The following is a 26,679-nucleotide window of genomic DNA, read 5'->3' on the forward strand; positions in this document are numbered from 1 at the left end:
CTCGGGAGGGTGACCACCTGGGAACACCACGTGATGTTGGCATGACTTTGCTGCAATGATAGCGCGATCGGTAGAGGCATGGCGTGAGATACATAGTAATGAAGGAAATCATATTTTGAGCATATATATGTTGTTTATTTACTGTTTATTCCCTCACCCAAAGGGTAATCTCTTTCCAAAAAGATGTTGTTTACTGCATCATTAATATATCTAGACTAACTAGATTGCTTTCAAAGCATGAAAGAACTTTTATCCTGGAGAGTTATAACTATAGCAGGAGGCAGATTAACATCTGAGGCACTAATGTCATTCTCCCTACAAATAATTAGCTTATTTCAGAGACCCTCCTCAAGCTTCAGGCCCTAACTGCCCCTGCATATTTATGGCCCTACAGCTTGTGGGTTATGCACAAGAAATTATGGCACATCAAATTTATAATAATTTTTCCCCCCATACCTGAGTTAATTTGCATATGAGATGTGAAACTTGAAAACCCCAAACATTTACTAACTTTGCTGTGGAAGTTAAAAAAGTAAAAAAAAAAAAAAAAATCTCGAAAAAAGTTATTTTTATGCACAAAAATATTCACATTTTATCTGGTTCAACATGAAGATGAAAACTCGCCTCCAAATTTAAAAGTCCACCCCTTCAACTAACATACAGGGTGGCAACTATCTACCACCCAATAATTACACACGTGATTCCTTGTAAAAACTATTATGGAAAAGTGTTTTCAATTTTTTGATCTGACCTATAATTAATGAGTTATAACTCTTTAAAAATTGATGGAGTCACTTCAAAATCCTGCCAAATTCACCAATTGTGCACTAAACATATAACAAGGCATTTTTGGAAATGCTAAAAATAAATTAACCCTCCCACAGAAATCCAGAAAACGAAAGAGGTATAAAAACCTGTTTCCCCTTCCCCCCCCCCCACACTTGTTCCCAAAGGAAATTTTGATGGTTTTAGGGTATACTGGGGATGCTGATTTCAAAACTGGCGTTGGTTTTGTCGAATTGACTCTAGTGTTTGAGATTATGCATAGCATCAATATTTCAATATACAGGGTGGTTCAAAAAGAATCATCCGATTAAAAAAATTATAACTATTCAGCTTTTAATCTGTTTTGATCGAATAATGTATACGTAGAAAGAGGGAAATCTCGAGTTTCACGCAGTTGCAGACAGGTAGCGCTAACACTCTTACTTCAGCCAACCCATTTAAGATGGCAACTGCGCAACAGAAATCGTTTTGTGTTCTACGCTTCGCGAAGTGCGAGTCCGTAACAACTGTTTATCATGATTTTTGTCGCCAATATCCTGGTGTTGAGCATTAGGCAATGATAAAAACAATTCTGAGACATGGGTTGTCTGTGTAAAGGGAAATCCCCTGGCCGTCCCCCGCATGTCAGATGAATATGTGGAGCGCATCCCACAGAGTTTCACATGTGTAGTCCACAGAGAGCAACAGGCCTACAAACAGTACAAATATTAAGTCACTACACATCACTCACTTCACTTCTGAGATATGGATGGCAGCACTGAAAAATCATACACAACACTCAGACTATTAGGTACACACATTTACACTTCCGGCACAACTCACTAGGTAGTAAATTGCCTATGGCGATAGACCTGAGTTGTGCGCGGAGGAGGGGGTTTTGGCTTTGCTGACAAGGGAGAGAGGGGTTGGGTGATGCTTACGTCATCAACCACCCTTTATTAAAATATTAAATATTCTTAATGACATCTTACTCGGTGCGCCAAAAACGAGAAAAACCAGTCACTAGTTTGTGGCACCTGAACTAACATTCTTCAGTCCCCTACAGAGTCCCTTAAGTGCTCTGGAGCTGTGCCATGCATCACTTAAGTGATCCATAATTATGCAGAGGATCGCTTAAGTATTCTGGGTATGTGCTGCGGGTAACTTGAGTGATGTAGAACAGCACTGGGGACTGCTTAAGCGCTCTAAAACTGTGTCACGTGTCATTGAAGGGATCTTTAAATGTGCCACAAATCGCTTAAGTGTTCTGTATCGTGGGTCACTTAAGTGATCTGTGAATGTGCCACAGACCTACTTGAATGATCTGAAAGTGTGCCACAGGTGGCTTAAATGCTCTGGAATGTGCCACTTAGTTCATTTTTACAAAATTAGGTTTCAGAGGCAGGCCACATTTGGTCTCCAAGCCAAGGGTTTACCATATATGGCTTACACTGTGGGTCGAAATGAATTTCTTAAAAAGAAATTTTGAGTCCGTAGATTTCAAATATCATTGAACTTAACATAACTTGATTATAATAAGATATAAAGGTATTTTCTTTCAAAATTTTAAATTTTTCAAAAATATTTCTTGCATTGAAAAAATAAATTTTTTCATCGTCTGTGAAGGGGGACCCCCCCCCCCCTCTTATATTCCCCCCATGCTTACTTCTCTGATCCCACCAATATGAGTTAGGAGGTAGAGCTGACGAAATTTTGTTGACAATGGGAGAGGGGGTGAGAAATAGCTGAAAATTTGCTGATGCAGTACTTGAACGGACCCTTATACACTGTGAATAATGACCATATGTCCTTCATTTTGTCCCTTATTTTCCAGAATGGTACCGATTTTTTGTTTTTTCGCCCCCCCCCCCATTGCAATTTTAAAAAATGCACTGTTTTTTCCTATTTTTTAGTTGAAGTTTTCTTGAATTTGTTATTTATTCAAAAACGTTAATACAGGTAATTTTCAACAGATGGATTGAATTGATATCATATAAAAGTTCCGAAAATTGCATGAATTATCTCAATATGCTTGGGAGGGGGGGGGGATAACACCGATCACCCCACTTCCATAGATCTGCACCTGGCTTATGGTATTTCCACTGAAATTCAGCTTCCACTTCAAAAGTTAGAGCCGATCTGATAAAACCCATGACAGATTCGGAATCAGCACCTAGGGCCGTCATTTCAACTTTTTCCAGGGGGGCAAAGAACATGTACTCAATGTATTTATATATATATACACACACAATTTTTAGTGTATTTTCAACAGCCCCCTCCCCCCCAAATGACTGGCCTGTCAGCGCCCTAAAAACACCCTAAAATCACTCAAATACCTTTGAGAACAAAATCAGTGCTGAGTAGTACAATAAATAGAAAAATTAAGAAATTCTGAAACCAAAAATTATTTTGAATATTCAATATTGAATAGTCAATTCATAACATAATAAGTTTGATTAAAATTTCCGATTAAATCGTTGTTATTATTTTACTGTTTCCACCAGTCACACAATCGTCAAGCTACCATTTTTACATCCTTCCTTCAAGCCTTTTAGGCATAACAGTTTCGATGAAAGTTTGAAAAGCCCAAAAATATTGCAGTTTTATTGATCAGCATGTAATATGATAAATACAACAACGTAAAATAACGATCGTGCAGTAAAGACGTACGCACTATCTCTCAAATGCACCTTCTCTCAAAAAATTCAACTTGATGGCAAAGGTAAGCAAATTGCTGCATTTTGGCAAAAAGTATTGATTTGGCTAAAACAAAATTTCAAACAGATCTCATTTGGCTACGACTTTACAAATCTGGTGATAAATTTGCCAACATAGACGACGAAGCTATACATAATAAATGGTTATAATATCACACTACATAGAGGGAAAAAATACCAACTGTGAAAGAAGAAGGCCAAACTTGGCTTTTAATGGGATTGAATATTTTAGTTGATTTTCAAGAAGTGTCAACCTGCCGTTGCCGGAGAAATATACTTTCGTTCAGAGTTTAGCACATAACTGACCGTTAGAATAATGATATGTCACAAAATTTTAAAACCTTATATAATAAAACACTTAATATTTGTTCGATCCAAAAACCGAAAACACTTTTCTATATTAGTTTTTTACAGGGAATCACATGTGTAATTATTGGGTGGTCGATAGTTACCACCCTGTATAAATGCTATTATATAGGTAGCATGGAATACATCACACACAATCACAATGAATTTTTCTTTAAAAGTATATTATTGTCATACATATAGAAGTAGTTATAAGTAGTAGTATTCCACATCACTATTAGTATCATAGAAATATAAAGCTTTCGTTACCGGCAGTTTAACACAGTCGCTTCGATATGTGCTATATTCATATCACATTACCTTTCCCTCTAAATACTGATTGCAACGCAAAAAGAACAGAGAAATAAAACTTAGAAAATGCATGATTATTTATGAGGTGGTATCGGCGGTGCAAACCACAGTGAGAATTCTTCAAGGATCTCTCTGACTACTGGCAGTTCTTCTGGACAATCAATATCATGATCATACACTGTATGTAGACATTTCTGTAAGGATTCCTTCTGGTGGAAATGTTCTGCATAACCAGAGTTCCTCAGTACATTCCTTACCAAATGAAGGTACAACAGACGAATCTGAAATCAAGAACAATGTCACATACCGCATGGCACAATTATGCATATGCTTACTTTTATAAATTGAATTATATTTTTCTGAAAACTATTCACCTTTTCTCCTGGATAATAGTCAGCAAGCTGCCGCACAATAATGTCCAGAAGAACTTTGATGTCATTCAAATAAAACAGTGGTACCAGCTCGGGATAACCGAAGAAATCTACGAGAAATTTCAACACTGAATTTGGTGTTTCTACAACATGGCTCAGGATATTAACAGGATCATCTAAAAAAAAATAAGAGCAAAGCACATAAGTAAATAGTGTCCAACACTGTTTTTTTTATTTACATTTTACATGCATAAAATTATTAAAGCATCAAGTGATTCTGACCAAGAAACTTTTCTCAGAGTATATGCGAATGAATCAGAGGTGGCTCTTGGACCACGTAGCCATACCAATGAATTGCCACTTTAAGAGACATTAAATCTGAGTTGAAAGGAATTATCACTGTATATGGTTCAGTGGCAACAATTTCAAACTATCTGCAGGGGATTGGCATGCACTTACCTTCTCTGTTGAGAAGAAAGACTAGTTTTTCTGTGAGCATTCTCGCATCATGACGAGTCTTCAAGCACTCAAAGACCACATTCGGCTTCCTATCTTTCAGATGTAGATTAAATGCTAGCAAAATATTTAGCAGATGATTTCCAAGTAACTCCTTTCCATTCCTCAGGAAAATTTCCAACTGTTCACACAAGAAACTGAGAAACTTGTCTTGGAAAAACTCTGGTAAATAAATAAAATGTTCAAAATGATATGCAATGAGGGGCACAATTAAAAATAATATAAATAAACTTAAAAATACAATAAAATGGAAGCCACAAAATATACAAAAACCTCCTTAGAGATTATAAATAAAGTAAAAAAAGAATTGAACTCATTTAAATTTCATATTAGATACTATACTGTGATAATTGAAACCATAAAATCTAGATAAGCTAATGTGGATCACATGGCAATTACAGGCAAAACTCAGACTAAAATATTCTTAGAGAAAAAATTAATTCATGCTTCATCTCAAACATATACATACCCGATAGAACAGTGGTTCTCAAACTTTTGTCTTCTGCGGATCCCTTGCCCTAGTGGACATGCATCTATGGCTTCCCAGAATAGTCTAACAAAGGCTGCTTTATAGTATTTAATGGGCACACAACATAATTAAAGACAGCTAACTGCAGTGCCTGTGACAATGGTTGGCAGCACCACTCCCCCCTTCAGAAGAAGTTGTGGCGCACACTTCAAGAAACATTGCAATAGAGGGTTTAAAAATTCTTACGCTTTTACTATCAAGAAAAGTGTTGAGCTGCAATATTCAAAATCAAAGGAAACACTATAGTTGTGAAAATATGGAAAAGGTCCAAAGTGGATATAAATGCTGAACAAGCTGATTAGTCAGGCAGTCATATACAAGCTCCCTGGATTTTCGACAAACGAAGCCCACCATGGTTATCGTCAAAAATACCCCAATACTGATGAAATTTCAAAACCCATGAGGAAAACAGAATAAATCTTGAAACAGATAAATAAACATTATTATTTTTGGAGAAAAAAAAGAGGTATCAGAATGCTTACCATAAACAGAGTTTGGTGGTTCTTGCCCAGTACTAAATATAATGGTCAAAGCAAAGGCTGAATACTTCAATTTATCTTCATCTACATAATGCAAATGAAATAATCACATGACACAGCTATAACGCGAGCATATCAACATATTGGAAAATCAGAATCACAGTACACAGAGGGGGACTGAACATTACATTCGTTCATGGGAAGAAATGAGCAAAACATTTAAAAACTAATTGTGATTGTGAAGTAAAATTCAAATTAATACATGTGGCACACATATATGAGGCATGGGCAGAGATACGGGGTGGGGATTGCCCCCCAGCGTCAAAGGTGGAGTGGACTGATCTAATGTACTGTATATATGAGGTGACATCATTATCATCGTGCTCCCCCCCCAGCAATAATGCCCCCCCCCTCGACTTCCAAGTCAATCTCCGCCTATGATATGAGCATTGCTTGATTACACTCGGGACATTTTTTTTTTAATTTTCTGTTGCATAAGATTTTTCCAACTGATCTAAGTTATTTTCTTATTGCCGATTTCAAATCTGAAATTGATTTCTCTCTGCTAGCTCTAGGTTTTACGCAAATTGATATTATATACAGTGCTACTTATTATATAAATTCACTAGTTTGTCAATTTATCAGTTTGTAACATCAGTTTTATAAATTTACTTCACTGGCTACTAGAGGGTAGCACATTTCTAGTATGTAGGGTGTGGCATCAGGAAGATGGTCACAGTACATTTCAGTTTCAGATGTGATAAGAGAATGTTATATTCTGTCTCTTTAGTGTTATATTCGGTGTTGGTTTTAAACTGAGCAGACAAGTGCATTTTGAGGAGTTCGTTCCAGACAATAATAACAAATGGGCCCCTCATATTGTGTGTCATAATTGCGAGGAAATGCTTCATGACTGGACAAAAGGAAATCTAAAGGGTTTGCTTTTTGGAATTCCCATGGTTTGGAGGGAACCCACGGATCACATAACTGCTATTTTTGCCTGGTCAACACAAAGGGTATCAGCAAGAAAAATTGGCACAGGATCTCCTACCCTGATATTGCATCCGCTATTCGATCGATTACACACTCTGAGCAACTCTCAATTCCTATGTTTAATGATTTGGCTCATCTGAAGACACTGAGCAAGATTAGCAAATGTGTAGTGTTTGTGATATCCAGTTTCTAGAAATGATTTCACTTTCTATAGTGCAGAAAAGAGTGGCGGTTATGTCTGGATAGCAGTAAGCGCAGTCTAAAATATGTACTATTGCATAATGGTAATGTGTATGGATCAGTACCAGTCAGCCATTCAGTATATTTGCGTGAAGCACATCACAACATTAAAATGGTCACTGACTTACTCAAATATCACGAGCATAATTGAATCATTTGTGTAGACCTGAAAATGGTTAATATCTTACTTGGCCAACAAAAAGGATTCACAAAATTTCCATGCTTCTTTTTGCATGTAGGACAGCCGAGCTCGAGACAAACACTGGACCCAGAAGGAGTGGACTATCTGTAAAATTCTGGAAGCAGGCATGCCAAACATAGTGCGTGATCTAATTGTCAGTCGAGAGATGATTATTTTTCCTCAACTTTACCCCAAGCTTGGATTGATGAAGCAGTTTGTCAAGGCATTGAATATTGATGGTGAATGTTTTCAATATATAGTTTCTTCTTTTCCTGCTTTGTCTTTTGAGAAGATCGAAGCAGGTGTGTTCGATGAACATCAAATTTGTGTCCTTGTGTGTAATACTGGATGCATCGCAAATATGAATGAAAAGAAGTCTGCCATGCTGACTTCTGCCTTGCTTTAAGGCAGTTATATAAATTTTCTTGGTAACAGAAAGGCAGATAAATATGATATTCTGGTTACTAGAATGCTGACGGCTCGGGTACAACATGAGTGTAAAGCTTCAAATTTCCTGTTTAGTCAACTTGATGAATTCCCCAAGAACCTTGGAAGTAAGACCCATAAGTGATGCACAGGGAGAGCGCTTTTATCAAGATTTCAAGACGATGGAAGAGCACTACCGAGGCTGCTGGGACAAAAATATGATGGCAGACTACTGCTGGAGCATCAAACTAGATTGTCCTAATGAAGTCCACAAACGCAAGAGTTATAAGAGCAAATTCTTGCCTGCAAAGTACCAGAATTCAGAAAAAACTTAAAAAAATGCTATTTTGAAAGAAAAAAAAGCTAGAGCTTACAGGGAAAAATTAAGTTCAGATTTTAAATCAGCATACTCGTATTAGGTAAGATACAGTGTTTGTAGAAATGCAAAAATTTTGTTCCCCCAGTGTTATCATACAATAGATGGGTAATATTCACATACAAAGATATAAACAAGCATACAGGAAAATATTCATTGTGTTTCTGGATCAGTAAAATAACTTCAATAATCTACAAAACACAGCTTTCAACTATTTAAAATTAAAAAAAGAATTTACGTTCTTCAACATTTCATTACAAAAGAATGAAAAGCAGAAACAAACTGACCTTTGTAAGTGCATATCATATCGTTAGCAAGTTCCAAAGGTAAAACCGATAGAAGCAGTTGGCTGACTACTACCAAGTCTAGTTCACACAGTGTGACAAAAATCTGAAGCATTTTGACTCGTAAAACACGTCTTGGTTCCTGTGGCATATAAACATGAACTTAAAAAGAAGGCAGCGATAAAACCAAGAAACACAATTTTTTAATTTCAAACATAAATGCTTGCAAAAAGTATTCAAATTTCAAATGAGACTTTTATTCGCAATAAGAGAGAATTTTATTCTAGCAAATTTTTACGCTTTAAAAGCTGAACAAAATACAATAATAATGATGATAATTTCAGTGAAATAATACAATGGAAAGTAATATCGCTAAGCTCAATACATTCATCCTTCAATATCATAGAAGTTTGCGATTTGAATGTAATTCTGGTAGAGGGCTGACTTTACCAGGGGTTTGGTGGAAGAAAAAAATAATGGAACCTTCACAGCATGAATAATTCTCATTATTTCCCAACTCCTCATAACAGACATTCCCTCTTCTATCAATGTACACTTTCCCGAGTTTCAAAGAGCTTTGACATATATTTTCACTCCCTATTCGTCAAAGTCATAGGTGTAGGTGATGGGGCATTGTCCCCCCCCCCCATATCTCTGCCCATGGTCAAGGTTTGATTAATCTAGAAAACAAACTAGGCATCAACCAAATTTCTTGAGAGCAAAGCTCAACCACCCCCCCCACCAAAAGAATTTCTCCACCATTACATGATGATTTTCTAAGAACCAAATTGGGCAATTGCACTAATTATAATCTGTAGGACACCTGGAATATCACCTCATCTGAAAAAATGATTCCTGGAGAAGTCAAGTTCACCATTGATGATGAGAGATAACATCGCCACAGAACAATCTGCACCTTCCTTTATAGTTAAAACATACTTTTCTTTATTTGCTCGCAACAATGGCAATGTTACGAGCACAATACATATACACATTATACACAATGATGCTTTCCAAAAATTTGTCCTCAAACTATCAGAGTTAGAGAGACAAATCTTTTTAATATCATCACCTTACATGGCATTAATGATTTTTAATCGCTGCTTGAAATTAAGATCATTTGATCCAGACACCCTGTACTACAAATACAAAAGATTTGATGAACTGTTCTTTTGAATTTCTGATGAAAATTAATTAGGCCTACATTCCTTTCAAGAATTTTACTGACGCTTACCATTTGGTAATAGGTGACTAGTAGGTTCACCAGCTCATAATCGTCATGTTGCACGACTTCTTTAGTGACCCTTGGATCAGCATCCATCTGAAGATAAATCAGAAGACAGAAAACATATATAGCCAGATAGAATTGTCTCCACAAAAATACATTATATTATTATTCCTCACAGAAACCTCTTGCTAATGGTCCTTCAATTCTTCTTTGATAGGAATTTTAAATTCATGAAACTCATCAATTTCTCCCTTTCTTCTGAATGATTTTCATGGTCATAACATTATAGTGATTCATTAGTTCATTCACCTCAGTGCCCCCCCCCCCAAATTTCTCAATATAAGTGTATGTCAGAGAAAGGGTGTCCAACAAGTAAAAAACACGTATGTGCAAGGAGTGGCAAAAGGGGTTTCAGTGCTTTCCCCTCCCCTAAATGTAAAAAAAGGACTGATATGTAGGGAATAACATGCTCAAGTCTTTTGTTCTATCACTCTAGTTCCTCCCCTCTCGAAAATGCCAGTTGTTCCCCTCTAAAATAAATATCTGGCAACAGCCCGCGTATGTGGCATGGAAAATGTGATGAAATGTTGAGGTGCGGTGGTAATTCAGGAAGGGAAAGAAAACAAACTCCATTGTTTCTTTCACAATGATCTTGAATAAGGACTGGCTGTTTTGTAACTTTTTATTCAGACTTTTAGTCCCTTTCCCACACATGAGAGGTAATTAAACTAAGTCATAACTGATTCAGAATGGCTCTATTCCACAATTTTCTTTTATAGCTTTCCATGAGGTTGGTGCGCTAACGCCTATCTCCCCCCTCCACCCACCCTGTGGGAGAACTTTCTTCGATACAAATGTATTTTGTATTACAAAGGATTCTAACAGGGGCAAAAATGGGTATCAACAGTGCCAGATTTCCCTATAGACTAGACAGGCTACAGCCTAGGGCCCCTGAAGTCGTCAGAGAGGCTCAAAAATCTCAAACTGTTATTTTTAGAGAAACTGCTCCAAGATCAAATTTTCACATAATGAAGTAGGAAGCTTTTAGAATTTTTTTACCTCACATTAAAAAGTTTAAAATGCTTTATATACGTATTAGATCCATAAATTGCATTTACCATATATTCAATACGAAAAAAAGCAACAATTTGCCCCTGCAGCTGGAGTTGGACATATAACTGACCCCATCAAACCTAAATCAAGCCCTCTGTATCAAACTAGACCTCTGAATATTCTTTGGTACTGTAGGTGAATGTCCTATTACTCATGCTACCACAACACTTTTGCTGGCAATTATTTCAACTATAAAATAGTTGGAACTTTTTGCTCAAAGTTGATCAGATAATACATTTAGTAGTAAATGATTTTAAAAAAAAATTATAATATAATATTTTATGTGCTTGAATGGTACCAGAATTGCATCGAGATTCGTAAGCAGGGACAATATCAACGATTCATCCTCATGCACAGGCCAACTCCGTTGCTGCTCATCATTTTTACAACACCACAGTTGCCTGAATATGTCCATAAGCTTGATCTTGTCTTCACTGTACACATTTTCTGGCCTTTCCTGAGTATGAAAATAATACAAATAAATAGTTTGTTTTTCCATGTACACAATTAATTTTAAATTAAAATAACAGTGATACAGTCCTTGAGTTAAGACTATTGTTGACATATATAGACATATTTGTTGCTCTTGGCGAATCCCACATTGACCTCAGAAAGTTTTGGTAAAAATATGTTTCAACCCCAGACCCAGAATTCCTTCCCTTCAGTTACAGCTGTGATGGCAGAATTATGAGTATTCAAGTAATATAAAATTTAGGGACCATGCATGCAATGTACACTGTAAATTATGTGCATTTATGTACAAATTTTATAGCATGCTATCTTAGGCCGGGTTCACACTGGTCCGATATGATAAGATATACAAGATATACAGTTGACTGGATGTTGTGAAGATATTTATTATTTTAGATGTTAATTTTTTAAGGAAGGAAAAAACTCATCTCTGCCTCTACCGGGAGTCGAACCCGGGTCCCTCGATTGCCGGACGAGTGCTCTGACCACTAAGCTACAGAGGAGATTAAAAATTAACATCTAAAATAATAAATATCTTCACAACATCCAGTCAACTGTATATCTTGTATTAACAAGTGGAGAGCAACATTCATGTCATATGATAAGATATGATAAATTTCATAAGCACCAAGAATATTTTTTTCCCGAACAAAGTTTGTCCAAAATAGTGTATTCTTTGACTTGTCCAGAACTTGGGGACTCTTTTCCATGCTAACAGACATGCTGGCATAATTTTGATAATTTTGTGCTGCCCTCACACTTCAATCCAGCTATCATACATAAGCAAAAAAAAAAATTGGAGCAAATTTAAAATTTTCAGTCATGATGGTAACCTGGCGCTTGGGATTTGTTAAGCTCTACTGCTAAGAATTATTCAAGAATAATTTGGTCAAGAAATTTACACATCACATAAATTTACCTGAGTTGCTTCACACTTATCGAGATTTTTCTTTAATCTCCGCCATAGACTACTCTTGTCAGGCAAACCTTCAGATAAGATGTCCAGCATAACTGCAACAGCCAGCTTACTATTTTGATGACTGAGTTCTGTACTTTGACGAACTTTTTCGACAAGTTTTGGCACAAGCCATTCCGGTATGTCACAATCACAACAGCTGCCGCATGCGTTCTCAGATATATCTGGAGTTTTTTCACAGGAACCTGATGGCAAAGAACTTGCCGGAAACTGCGTAGAGACATTGGAAGAGTCCCTTTTCGTCTCCAAACACTTATCAACCGTGGACACCGCACATTGGACAGACGCATTTGCACAAAAAGTCTCTGGAGTTTCACAAGGGTAAAATACTTCAGAATTACTTTCTCCCAAGTCCAACTGAGCTGAAGAAAATGATGATTTTGGCACCGCAGGCGGGTCTTTGGAGAGGAAAGCTTCAGGAACAACTTCAACATGATTTAATTCCATTTTTGATTCAATGGAGTCATCAGTAGTTACTCCATCTAGAGAGAAAAGAAAACAACAAAGTTGAAATATCTGAGTTTCTTTGGAAAGGCAAAAGAACTTCCAAATTTGTGAAGATATCTTTTTAGGTGCTACCTTAACTCTTTACTGGCCATACTAGCTACAGACAGCTTTACAAGCAAACAGCCAAAACGGCTGAGATAAGGGGGTATGGGCATATAAGAGCTTATTGTGAAAGAGCAGGGAGAGATGATTGATATCTCTGGTCAGGGGCGGGAACAAGAAAGACAAGCATAGACCCCCCCTCCCCCATCAACTGGATTTCAAAAGCTTCACTTAAAGCTCAATATTGTTTTTAATAATGCAATACGGGAACTGGTTAAAAAAGTATGAGGAAAGGTAAGAAAGGATTGGGGTTAGGTGAGCGGTAAAATAGGTGCACAACAATAGAGGCACAACGATAGCGGCATATTGTGCTCTAAAACATTTCAGTTTCACTCTTGAAGATAGACTGTTTATAATTTTTACAGATCATCATCCGTTGACCTTTGCTTTGCAGCAAAAGCATGATAAAAAAAATTTTCATCAACAGTGACAATTAGACTTCATCAGTCAATTCACTACCAATATCTGTTTCATTTCTGGTGACAAGAACTGCATGGCTGATGCATTTTCACGCTTAGAGTAAATAGAAATAAATGCCCAGTGACACAGATTATGCAGAACTCACTGAGGCACAAAAGCTCAATGAAGAACTTCAGCACTTGCAAAATGATTCTTCATTGACTTTCAAACCAATAATTCTGATCTCTGGAACTCCACCATTGTACTGTGACATCTCAACTGGACATGTACACCCGTATGTTCCCTGAGACTTTCGGAAATCAGTATTTCAGACCATTCACAATCTAGCTCACTCTGGTTTCCGACCAACTACTGCCGCAGTAAAAAAACGCTACATATGGAAGTCTTTGAAAAAGGATTGTTCACAGTGGTGTAAAGAATGCATGGAGTGCTAACGATCTAAAATCAACAGTCACACTAAATCTCCAATGGGATCTTTTGCCTTAACTTGTGACAGATTTGGTCATGTGCATGTCTATATCGTTGGACCTCTACCCCCATCACAAGGATATTCATACCTTCTCACCTGCACTGATCGGTTCGTGTTCCATTGAAGATCAATCAGCTCAAACAGTGGCTGAAAATTTTTCAGGCTGGGTAGTCAAATTTGGTATACCACATGTTATTATGACAGATCAAGGTCGCAATTTCGAAAGTGATATTTTCTCAGCTTTAACCAAATTCATGGGAATGAAAAAGAATAGAACTACTGTCCATATAATTCCCTGGTTCCCAGCTTTAGTGTCTTTCCAGGAGTCACATCAGGTTTGGGTTTCCCTAGGAATCTTCCAAGAAAATGTGAGTTCAAAAAATATTTTAAATTAACAGAAATTGAGCGAGGTAGTATTTGAAGATATTTTCTTCTGGTATGCTTTTTATTTTTACAAAAATATGTTTTAAATATTTAATATTTTTTTATATCATCTTGGGAGAGGTGATCAGCTTCCCCTCTTCCACAGACACCTTTGAGAAAAACACGTTTTAGGAAAAAAAGATTAACCCCCCTCCTGTGTATGACTATCGTCAAAGGCGACCTGGGCCATGCTGGAAAATGTGCATGTGTTGTAAATCTCACGTGAAGTGTGTTTCTGAATAATGCTTGTAGTGCTGCCATCTGCCATCAGTTTTTCAAACTAGGAATGAAGTGAATGCATGTATAACTATAACGTTGTAGGCCTGTTGCTCTCTGTGAAGAGATTTTCTAACGTGGATAGCAGCTTGCATTCGCACCTCAAAGTTGTATAGACCTGAGCTTGACTAATTAAAAAATAATTTAGACGAAAGCCAAAATTCATAGGATCAACAATTTTTCAAAAAAAAACAACAAAACAAAGGTCCAAAATAATTGTATTTTCGACTTTTCCAGGACATTGTGACCCTTTTATGAGTCGACAGACATGCAATATAAATTCTGAGAATTTTGCATTGTCTTCAGACTACTATGTAGCAATCACACATAGAAAATTTTAGGCAACAATGCCAATTTTTTAGTCACAGTAGCCACCTGGGATATGTCAAACCCTGGTGTCAGGTAGCCACGGTCACTATCAAAAATTGGCATTGTCAAAATTATTAATGCAATTAAATTCCACTGAAATATGATGAAGTCTCAGCCTAAAGAAATATGCTATAATAGTCTCGAACATTGAGGTTATGAATAATCAGAGGTGCAAAAGCATTTTCCAAAATTCTATCTCAAAATCTCTTTATATTTCACCCAGAATGAGTTTGTTTACATTTTTCCAACAAATGTGAATACTTTCAGTTTGAAACGATCTTGAGCAGAACTGAAGGGGTTTTGGTCTTTAGACTGGAGTTCTCGGTAACCCCCAAGGCCCGAATTTTTTGCAGGCCCTTGTGTAGTAAATTTATAGTGTGGGGAAAAAAAGACATTTACACATCAAGCCCAGGGCTGCAGTATCTGTGAGCCTGCCTCATAAAGAGACCATGCATCTTAGCAGTTGTATAGTGAATTAAGGGCAGAACTGCTAAGAGTTAGTAACCGCTCTCCCCTCGCATTTAAAATGCAATTTTCTATTATTTTTTTAAGGTAATCCAAGTTTTCAATAACCTGAGATGGACTCTGTCCCATTTACCTCAGATTATCAAGATTCGCTCTCTCTACTGCACCTAAAAAGATATTCATCTTGAATAATTGCAAGCGAAAAGGGGTGTGTGGTATCTCAGATCCATGATATAAATTGATGCTGATTGGTTATAGGGACGATTATTAGGGCTTTCTTTAATATCATCATGATTTAGAAAGCTTTTGATGGTAGCCTGACATTCATATTCTAACTTTTGAATTTGAATGGCAAATATTTTTTTTTAACTTTCAAAACCAGGGCCATAGTGTGCTTCCTCAGGGCCCCGGAACAGGCTTTATCATGTGAGTCGTCCCCCCCCCCCCTCTAGAAAAGGTTATAATTATGCAAGATATGTATATTTTTGTGCCCCTTCCCCCATTTTGCGGGGGGGGGGGGCTGTGGTAGTGCTATGTTTGTCTTAGCCTAATTACGGACCTGTTCAAAACAGTCTCAAATGAGGTTGTCTGGGATTTTTCCATAGCCGATTGGTGATCATCTAATAGCCTACCAATAGTGATAAGTCAATTTGTTAATTGATAAGTTATACAGTTTTATAATTTCAAAAACATCGAAGTCCTTGTCATAGCTCTAATGACCGCAGGTTATTTCCAATGGTAAAACATAGGTGGCAAAAAAAAAAGGAAAGGCATATGACTGCTGAAATAAATCTTGGCACAAGGCTAAAAGGAATCACCTATGAAACTGTAGATCTTCTCATGTGCATTAGATAACTACTTTGCGATCTAATGGCAATTATAAACAAACAAATCAAAGAAAATTAGACTCACCTTGAGACTTATCATCTTGGGAAACAAGCTTATCACTAGGACTGTGAACTGGGCTTAATAACAATGTACGCCAGGTTGTCAGCTCTCTGAAATACACGAAATATATATATATACATGTTTCCATCACTAATATTAAACAAGATTTGCAATTGAAAATCAAAGCACCTCAACAAGAGCAGCCCACAGAAAATTCACCGATAACAATTTACCAGTAGGAAAATTCACAGACAACAGTTTGAAACGAGTCAGTGAGTGAGAAATGACTGAGTGAGTGAGTCAGTAAATGATACAGTAGTTAGTAAGTGACAGAATGATTAGTGTTGGTGAGTGAGCAACCTAGAGATAGAGTAAGTGACCTGGTGAGTGAATGACAAAGTGAACGACCTAGTTAGTAAGTGAGTGACCAAGGGTATTATTGAGCAATCTAAAGATCAAGCGAGTGACTATTTTACTAAGCACCAACTCTGGCCAAATCACTATGTTGTAATTTATTGCCAGTAGTGAGATGGATTGGAAATGAGAGCGCTATCTATCGGTGGTGGCTTCAAGCTGGTTAGGGAAAATATCTTATCTATATCCTTCATTGGGTTTGAAAATGGGACTGTGACAGCAACCTTCACAGTGGTAGATGAGCTTCTCACCACCACACCACTCGGGCGCTCAAATGTGTGACCAGCTTACTGAGAGTGATCGAGTGACATAATGAGAAACATTAAGTGAGTGACCTATGAACTGAATTACCTGGTGAGCAATTGACTGATCTAGGGGATTAAGTGAGTGATATATTGAGCAACCTATTGAATAAGTGATATATTGAGTGAATCTGTGAGTGATTGATAGAATGAGTTACCTAGTGATTGACTGAGTGACCTTGTGAATAAGTTAGTTCTAGTGACAGGCCTGTTTTACTCATTCATTCACTCATGTCGAACTGATGGTGGTTTTTGCCTATAAGTTTTTCATTCTGTGATTTATTAGCTAAAGAATTTTTCTGATCATTTGATCATTTTTGACAAACCACTGTCATTTTCTGCACACGAAGGCTAATTAGCAATTTTTTCTGTGATCATGTTACCATTTCTGTTGTACCCCTGTGTCAGGAAAGTTTTTTGACAAGAACAAACCGGGTATCAAACTTGCGACACCTCTAAACATCCTTTGGTACTTTAGGTCATAGGCGGAGACTGACTTGGAAGTCTGGGGGGGGGGGAAGGTCATTATTGCTGGGGGGGGGCATGATGATGATAATGTCAGTTCATATATACATTAGATCAGTCGACTCCACCTTTGACGCTGGGGGGGATACAGGGGGGGGGGGGCACGCCCATGCTTTAGGCGAGTATCTTATCGGCCTGGGCTACCGCGCCCAAGAATTTTTCTAGCAGTGAATTAATTGTATGACGACGAATTCTCAGTGAATTTTCTAGACACAAATAAGTAAGAACTGATGCCATTTTCTTGGTACAGCACTGTACTTTCTGTAACTGATTTCAGTTCTTTGTTCATTTCATTTGTAACTGAAATTTACAAACTTTTTTTTCTTTCACTATTTTTTGAGCATCGATGAGCTCTTAGTCGGGATATATCAAAAGCTATTCTATTATTCGGCTAAAATAGTGCTGTCTAAAACGGTCATATCTTCCCCCAATGGGGCTGCCGGAATTGACCACATCCCTTCCTGCAAATCTGTCTCTTTCTGCACTCAATCAAATCTGTTACACGATCAGTGACATTCTCGAGGTTATTATGTGTTAAGTCTGTGTCTCCGCAATCCTGATCTATTGGTATAAGCCTGGAATTTGGAAGGTCACTTAAATAACGGCAGTTCTGCCTGGAGTGCAACTTTCATTTGCATATGCTTTTGTATAGTCCCATGGTTCTGAAAGCATGTGTTGCAGCTTCTAGTGGCATTGCCAAGCTCTGTCAGGGGCATCACAAAGAGTGTGTGTATTGATGTGTGTGCAGGCCATTTCATAATAAATTCAAACTGGTTATAATAAAATCAAACAACACTTTGATGAAAAGGCATTCATTAGTGTGGTGGGAGGCATAATAATCTGCAGAAAAACAATTGATTATAGCCCCAAAGTGAACGGTTTTCATTTTTACTGACGGCCAAAAACGTCAACAGTTAATGTATGAAAAAAAGGCTTGGACGTGTCTTTAATGGCGTCCTTAAGCTATTTCTTTCAACAACAGTGCCCTCTACTGGGACTTTGATCTTGTCAAATGATTTTATGACCTCCACCTGTCGATGGAACAGTCTACTGGACAATATTTATCGTAAGACAGCGATTTCCCATTGTTTAATGCCGTCCTGAAGCCATTTTCTTAATAGCAGCACCCCTCTGCTGGGACTTTGAGCTGTTCAGTGCTTTGAAATTATTCTTTTTAGACCACTGTGGGAAAGCCGCAAATAAACTAAGACAAGATCAAGGGCATCTGGGTGGAAAAAGTTTGAGAACTACTGGTATAGCCTGTACCTACTTTTCAATAAATAAAAGCATGATACTGGAATGCACATAGATGGGTACAGGGTGATAATCGAGAGATTGAAAGTCTTTTTTCTTTTAATGTTTGTAATAAAACTTTTTGAAACTTGAACCTCTTTTTTATCACTATTTAATGTAAAAATGAATCATGATTGTAAATTGAAATTCAATTTTGAGTAACAACGTTTTAAATGTGATACAAAAATGTTATTCATCCACCAATGCTTACTTACTGTATGACTTGCCTCTGCTTTTCAGTGTACAAACCATTACATATCTTTTCCATTGCTTCTAGTGCAACTTCTATAACGTCCGCTAATTCATTTTTAGGTACCTGTAACCACAAAAAAAAATTAAAATAAGCATCTTATACATTGTGTTTCATAAACAAATGTAAGTTATCAATTTATTAGGGTAGTGGTTCTATAACTACATTATAAGCAAAGGTGTCCGCAGGGAAGTGCTCAGGGGCAAGTGCCTCCGCCAAGCCTACCAAAAATAGAAGAAAAAATTTATATTTTGGATTATATAATAATATCGAAAGATAACACCCTCTTCATATGGTATCATCATCAACAACCATTTTCAATCCGCTCCTGAAAGTCTCCTCTAAATTTTTCAATTTTACTCTGTCTGATGCTTTAGTCATCCAGTTGACTCCAGTCACTTTTCTGATCTCGCCAATCCATCTTGTGTGGGGACGCTTTCTCAAATGTTTAACACCACAGGGGTACCAACCCAGAATACTTGGCATATATCGCATAATAACTAATTTACATTATGTTAAATGCTTCTTGAAAAGTGGTAACTCAAAATTTCTCAGGGGGAAAATTTTTGCCCCCTCCTTCAAAGGTCAATCATGCATACGCCTCCTGATCAGTAGGACTCTGATTTTTACGACGTAAAAATCTTTAAAATATGCAAGCATTTACGACCTAAAAGACATAAAAATATGATCATATAATTTTTCTATTGTTTCATCTCTTCTTTTTCAATTATTGAATCTTATGTTGAAAAATGATAAAAAAATTCATCAATTTATCTTTTTTAATTAAAACTTTCCCTAACTGATATCTACAAAAATTCACCCAACACCTAATATAACTAACCGTCTGCACGTGTATCTAATGTTGTGAGTGAAGTTGGTGCTGCCATATGTACTTTGAATTGTGAGTGAAGTGCAATGTTTGCATATTTGTACAGTTGTAGCTAACCGTAGAGCCACAGTTAGGCGAGGGCAGAGAGGTCTAGTGCACCAAGTGCTGGGCCCGCAAGCTTGCCGAAGTTGTTTTTCGTTTCTCGAAATTGCGGGGAGGGGAGACCAAAATGGGTACATGTCCTGTCAAACCAGACGTGACCAAGGCTCTGTCCCTTCCGGGATGTAAGCCTGTTACCAGTGTGGTTTGGGTCATGTTGGGGAGGGGTACATATAATACGAACCCAGACATGCACCTCGTCCATATCCTCTGCGGATCCTCTAATGAATTGGTACATGTTGGAATGTGCGTGTACGTATAGTGAAACCTGACGTGAAGTTTGTTTCTGTGTAATGCTTGTTATGTGTAGTGCTGCCATCTGCCACAAGTTTTTCTAACTATGAGTGAAGTGTAATAATTGAATGATTTATCGTTGTAGGACTGTTGCTCTCTGTGGCGAGACTTTTTAATGGGGAGATCGGCTCGCATTTGCACCTCGAAGTTGGGAAACACAGGAAACCTACTTCAGCCGACCACCACTGTGGTGACAGTGGGGTTCCAACCCGGATCCTCGCGATGAGAGTCTGTCACTATAACCCCTCGACCACCACAGCGGTGGGTACATGGTTGGGGTGACAGTGCCAATTTCTGTAATTGGTTGTGGTCCTGGTTGTAGGATCTGTTGTGAAACTTTTTCAAAGGGGAGACAAACTCGAGTTTGCACTTGAAGCTGCTTTATCGCACACAAACTTCAGTCATATCACCATATGGCCATTTCCAACCAGTGAAGTTATCTATTGCTGGTAGCCCCAGATTCTGTAGGTAAAGCACTTGTTTTCTATGTTCTTCCCCCGAGGATTTGAACCCATGGACCTAGAGGGTAACCTTCATAGTGGAAGATGAGCATCTTACCCCTGCACCAAGCTAGAAATCGACAGAAGACCGAACAGCAGCTCAAAATATTCTCTCTAAAAATTTTGGAACATTTTACTCTGAACACTCAAATTTAGGCAGGGCGAAATTTTCAGTTATAAATTAACAAAAAAAAAATCTTTATTTCTTGAAAATTCCAAAAATGTGACCAATCGCTCAAAAATGCTTGAAATATGACAGACAGATCGAAAATGAAAAAAATATGACTTGTCACAAAAATCTGATCCCTAGTCATCACCCTATAAACAAGGAAGAATGCAAACTTCCTAAACATTCCTCAGATTATTTTATACTTCTCTCTAGCACTTTTAGTGGCAGCAATCCCCGCAAAACAGATTATGCCGAAAGTTGTGATGTACGTCGCAGAACAATCTGGAAGACCTTTACGAAAAGTATAGAAAACACAATTGTGGGTAATTTTACCACAGAGCATTTCCACTCAACCGTGGGCTCATTGCAGAATGATGCAAAACATTCCCCCATTGGGGACAATGCCTCCTGTGTATTTCAAGGAATAGGCCTACACAAGCCTCCTAAGCATTTTCAAAAGCATATGCATGCCTCCCAAAGTCTTACTCAGGATATCATTGATCATTTTTGTCGCATCACAGCCATTTTCTGCACAGGAGGGCTAATTAGACTGGGACCTACAATTTATTGCCGATTCCAAAGGGCAGCATTTGATATTTTTGGTCTTTTTTACGCTCACCAACAGGGCCATAACTAGGCAGGTGCACCCGCACATGGCTAACTTGGAAGGCAGGGGGGGGGGGCAGAATAGACCTTAATGAATCCAAAAATGTACCAGAAGGGAACCTAAATTCAAATTTTTGCTCAGGGCACAGAAATAGCTAGCTACGGTCCTGCTTACAGAAAGGTTGGTACACTGACTCTCAGTGTGGATGCATGAGGTAGCAATATTTTTCCCATTTCTGTTGTACCTTTACATCAGGAAAGTTTCTGACAAGGACGAATTGAGTATCAAACTCCCAACACTTCTAAACATCCTTTGGTACTTTAGTAGGCCTATACAAGTATCTTATCAAACTGGGTAATCGCATCCTACTGGAAATATATGATTTCTTATGTAAACCTTGTGTAAATGTGTAATTATTTTTTTCCCGATTTGTGGACACTTGAGCTTGATTTTTCATAGGATACTTTTTTGGTGAATTTACAGTGTAAAATAAACCAAATAACAATCGGCCTGGCCTCCTGAAACCATGTCAGGTCCCACCCTTGACAGGGGTCGTGGGCAACGAGTGTGAGAGACAGACAGAGTTTCAGCTCTAAGTCCTTTGTAAAATGCATGTAATGTCACCCCATGTTATAGGGATATAATGTATTTATAGTGTAAGAAAACCTATTAATGCTCAATTACATTGGGAGTTCACTAGCTATTCTCTGGAGAATAAAGCAAGCAAACAGGTTTTGTAACAATAGTTGGGAACCTTCGGGGAATTTGCCAAACCTGCCTCTATCTCTTATTTTTGAAACATGTGTATATAGTTGTAATTGTATAATCTTTAATTATAGTTGTAATTGTATAATCTTTAATTATAGTTGTAATTGTATAATCTTTAATTATAGTTGTAATTGTATAATCTTTAATTATAGTTGTAATTGTATAATCTTTAATTATAGTTGTAATTGTATAATCTTTAATTATAGTTGTAATTGTATAATCTTTAATTATAGTTGTAATTGTATAATCTTTAATTATAGTTGTAATTGTATAATCTTTAATTATAGTTGTAATTGTATAATCTTTAATTATAGTTGTAATTGTATAATCCTTAATAGAATTTATGTTATCTTACCTTTTTATAACCATGCACAGTTAATTCAATTAGTCTGTGATATCTTCATTACTCATAGTCCAGTAAAATGTGTGATCTTGATCACATCGCCATTTTAATTTATTGTTGTTGCCATTCTTATTTTTGTAAAAGTTCCTATAAAAAATCTATTGTTATTTATTTATGTAAATTAGATGTTGTATTTTCCTATTGGCTATGCTCTGATGTGTATTTTTCTGAGATGGTCGGTCCCAGGAGTTGGATCGTTCCGTATTTCCTTTTATAGGTATAAATTCCCGGAGCCACTTCGCATTCGCTCGCATTTGTTCTCACCTTTCAACTCAAAATACATCACTTTAGGTGAAGGTGGTTGCCTTTGGGTGAATAATCTGAAGAATGAAATAGCTCATCTCTCTGGTGCTATTACATCGCCGGCTGGTTCCGGACCCATCATGCCACATCTCTAGTTAATCGTTGTCGTCCCGGTTCCTGTCATCGTTCATCCATCCGTCGTATGGTTCCGCATCGATCATTGCTACTATTGTCATTTCGGCCGTCGAGTATGCAGCTCTTACCGCTACGTGAGGCTTCGTCTCGGATCGTGACTTTCCGTCAAGGTCGATGAATGGTTCCGCATCGATCATTGCTTCCGATCATCATTTCGGCAGTTCAGTTTGCAGCTCTTGCCGCCACGTGAGGCTTCGTCTCGGATCGTGACTTTCCGTCAAGGTCGATGAATGGTTCCGCATCGATCATTGCTTCCGATCGTCATTTCGGCAGTTCAGTTTGCAGCTCTTGCCGCCACGTGAGGCTTCGTCTCGGATCGTGACCTTCCGTTCAAGGTCGATGACATCACGGTTCATGTGACCCGACAATGATCACCAGACTCCTGCAGTCGGACTAGATTGATGAGACAACGGACTTGCATTGGTGAACGGTATGAAAATTGAGAAATAATTCTGTTATTCGTAACCTATTTAGTTAAAGAATTAATAAATTTACTTTTGTTAAAAACTAGAAATTTCTTTGAAATCATTTGTCTCTCTCCTTTGTGTATCGATTGCACCGATTTCGCCAGACCAGAATCCTGGGTAGTTATGCTGGGTTGTTGCAGTTTCAACTAACCCAGGGTGAGTTTCAATTACACACGACCAGCAAAATCACTCATTTGATGAGTGAGCATCTCTTCCCCCCCCCCCATTTCTTTTTATCATCACCTTCTTCTTTTGTTGCGAGCGAAAGCCATATTGCACCCAGGAAATAACAGAAAAATGATGCGAGTAGTGAGAAAAGTAATCCACACACCCTTCGACTTCACTCGAACCAGCAGAGCGAGCGGCAAGTTCACTAGATAACATAAGTGAGTAGCTAGCACGCTCATGCCCAATGTAATTGAGCTTTTAAGAATTGTCTGCGCCCTGTTATCTTCAACCTTGATACGTTCCATGTGCAACAGATATGAGAGGCTGCCCTAGGTCCCAAGTAGAATGCATTTATAGTATGTTATATGCAATTTATTTACAGTATGTTGGGAACAGCTTTGGTATAAGGGACACGGCAAATTGGCGACTTTTTTTCCGGTGATAAGTTGCCATTGTTGGCACGCTCTGGTTCAGTGTTGTTTTGCTGGGTTGTCGTTGTTCCAGAATGTTCTATGTTATTCTAAAGCTGTTCTGAATTCTGCCAGGTAGCAGTGCTGGTTGTTGATTTTCCGTGTTCCTAGCGAGTCTTTCAAACGGGTCTTTTTCTCCATTCTCTCTCTATTTTTTCTTCCAAATGACGTCACCTTATTGCCGCAGCGTTTTGAAAAACCGTTGGGAGATTAGTTCATTTTCTCTTCCTGTGTGTGTCAGATTAATTATTTTGGATATCTCTTTCCTCAGGTTGTACCTTTAATATTTTCCAATATTTATTCTTTTCTACATACAGGATACCCCTGCATCCTTTTTAATTTATAATACATAGAATATATTTATTTATACAATTCGCATGACCGTTGTTTATTTATAGGAACCCGGAAAGAGTCCAGGTTTTAATTTATAATACATAGAATATATTTATTTATACAACATACACAACTGGTTTTTATTTATAAGAACCTGGATTCCCGGAAAGAGAGTCCGGGTTTTAATTTATAATTATTTTTATTATTATAATTACGGTTGTTGGTTTTAGCATTTTTATGCTCGCTCAATCCAGCTCTTATTTATGTTTCCATTGTTTTCTATGCTGGCAATTTTTTTTTTTCGGCGAACGTAATGTGTCTAACAGCCTTGGAGACTTTTGATGGGGTCGTCGGACGTGTTTGGCGCCGAAAATCGCCAACCTGTCCCTTATACCAAAGCTGTTTCTTTTTTTTACCGTAATATGTTGTATGCATATATTTAATGTATTTATATAGCATAGGCCTATTCATATAGCACATGTTATACGCAATGTATAAATGTGTAATATATTTATGGTATAAAAACTATGGATAATAATAAATGTATAAATGACTGGTTAAGAATTGCCTCTGAGCTGCAGCATTGTCAGTGCCACCCTGGATGGGGACCATGGGAAGGGGGGGGACCTGGTGCCCTCTCCCCCCCCCCCGGGTTGCTGAATTTACGGTTTTACCTTTCAAAATTATGGGAAGGGGACGCCAAAATGGACACTGGCTCAAGGCAACAAAGTAAATTTTCGTTCCAATTTGCGGCCCTGCCCATGGGCAACACATGCGAGATAGGCTGTCAGGGCTTTGGCCCTAGGTGAAAATAATTTGTTTGCACAATTTATTAACTAGAAAAGGAACCCACTCGAGGGTGTGAGGAGAGGGCGCTGTAGCTGAGCAGTAAACAAATGATAATATCAGTGGTTTTTACCGGTTTGGAGTGGACGTAACAAACTGGCACGTAACCGATCTTTCCGTTGAGATTAATGGCCAATATCCATCTCGGATCATCATTCGAGGACGTCAAAGGCAAGAAACGTTCCCCTTTTTTAAAAGACAGGACATGGCCGTGGACGCTCTTCAAATCAAACGCTGCTTCGTAGACGGCATCCATCGCGGAAACCTTGAGTTTCAGTTTTTAAACAAAAAAATCAAAACAAACAATCTCCCAGCGATTGACGCGGCCCTCGCGAAATGACCTGTCCTTCTCCGTCCTTCCGATAACTGATTCGCGGCCTCACTTACAAAAAAAAAAATCCAAACAAAAATCATGGTTGGATGATGATGATGATCCAGAAAATATTAATGACTTCCCCATTCATAACTGCTGGTTGGATTTCTATTGAATGATCCATTTCTTAAAATAATAATTAATGAATAAAACTAAAAAAAACAAAAAAACAAACCATTTTTTTTTCAGGTGAGGCGGAATAAAGCACATTTTGTGGATAACGATTCCTTGTCAGAAGTTTATTCACAAACAGGTCCCTGTCCATCAGTTTGCGTGTTTGATGTTGGAAAAAAAAGGGACTTTTTTCTGGTTGATTCGTGAAATACGCTTTTAATTTTGTTTGGATCGTGTTTGTTTACAAACAAATATTCCCCGGGATTTGAAACATTCGAGGTCACTCATTTCGTATAATATAATGTTGGTCCCCCGCCTTTCGGGGCGGACTCCTCTCTCTCCTTGGCATCATCATCCCGATTCATCTCGATACCATTTAAAACAGATTTCGCCATGAAATGACGATACAATGATGAACTTTTTCCCGAGGATATCTAACACTGCTTCCACCTCTAACACGAGTCGCATCTTCAAATAATTACATATTTTATTTGGTTAGTAAAGAAAAAGCAGTTATGCTTGTAGATGTGTATGTACTGTCTTTGACTAGTGCCTTTATTTGTGATAAAAACTCGATCATATGTATTGCTTTAGAAGGGCCTCTGTTGCATTTAAACTTGGTTTTTAAATATGTATGTGAGGGGAGTTGGTTAGTTTCTCCATACACTGTGTATATTTTTGTTGCCAAGTTTTTTTTACTGAACAAATACACTACT

The 26,679-nt window shown here is 37.8% G+C and overlaps 2 protein-coding genes across 2 annotated transcripts in view; one reads left to right on the forward strand and one right to left on the reverse strand.

Moving 5' to 3' along the window:
* Window positions 1-953: 953 nt before the first annotated feature.
* On the reverse strand, window positions 954-25,843 carry LOC149080825 (NCK-interacting protein with SH3 domain). Its single transcript, XM_089237500.1, has 11 exons — window positions 25,550-25,843; window positions 18,991-19,091; window positions 16,266-16,351; window positions 12,266-12,804; window positions 11,174-11,332; window positions 9,769-9,855; window positions 8,538-8,676; window positions 6,038-6,118; window positions 4,970-5,188; window positions 4,514-4,686; window positions 954-4,420 (listed from the first exon to the last, which is right to left on the reverse strand). Exons 1-11 carry the CDS (start codon window positions 25,730-25,732, stop codon window positions 4,214-4,216), a joined length of 1,974 nt encoding a protein of 657 aa, XP_089093626.1. The 5' UTR covers window positions 25,733-25,843; the 3' UTR covers window positions 954-4,213.
* A 266-nt stretch (window positions 25,844-26,109) lies between these two features.
* bchs (WD repeat and FYVE domain containing 3 bchs) overlaps window positions 26,110-26,679 on the forward strand; it is an 80,326-nt gene continuing 79,756 nt past the window's right edge. The window contains exon 1 of the mRNA XM_089237499.1: window positions 26,110-26,457. The gene's annotated coding sequence lies outside the window, so the exon portion shown is untranslated. The remainder of the gene's footprint in view (window positions 26,458-26,679) is intronic.

This window comes from Pholcus phalangioides, unplaced genomic scaffold (genome assembly GCF_987345545.1).
Source record: "Pholcus phalangioides strain wild (caught in Gottingen) unplaced genomic scaffold, Ppha-v1.0 ptg000010l_1, whole genome shotgun sequence".
NCBI lineage: Eukaryota > Metazoa > Arthropoda > Arachnida > Araneae > Pholcidae > Pholcus > Pholcus phalangioides.

Excerpts from the sequence above, each read along its gene's own strand:
- LOC149080825 (XM_089237500.1), bottom strand. The coding sequence starts at position 25,732 with ATGGATGCCGTCTACGAAGCAGCGTTTGATTTGAAGAGCGTCCACGGC. Across the intron at positions 11,333-12,265 it reads ATAAGTGTGAAGCAACTCAG|GAAAGGCCAGAAAATGTGTA; the intron begins GTAAATTTATGT and ends TTTCATACTCAG. Across the intron at positions 8,677-9,768 it reads TAGTCACCTATTACCAAATG|GAACCAAGACGTGTTTTACG; the intron begins GTAAGCGTCAGT and ends TATATGCCACAG.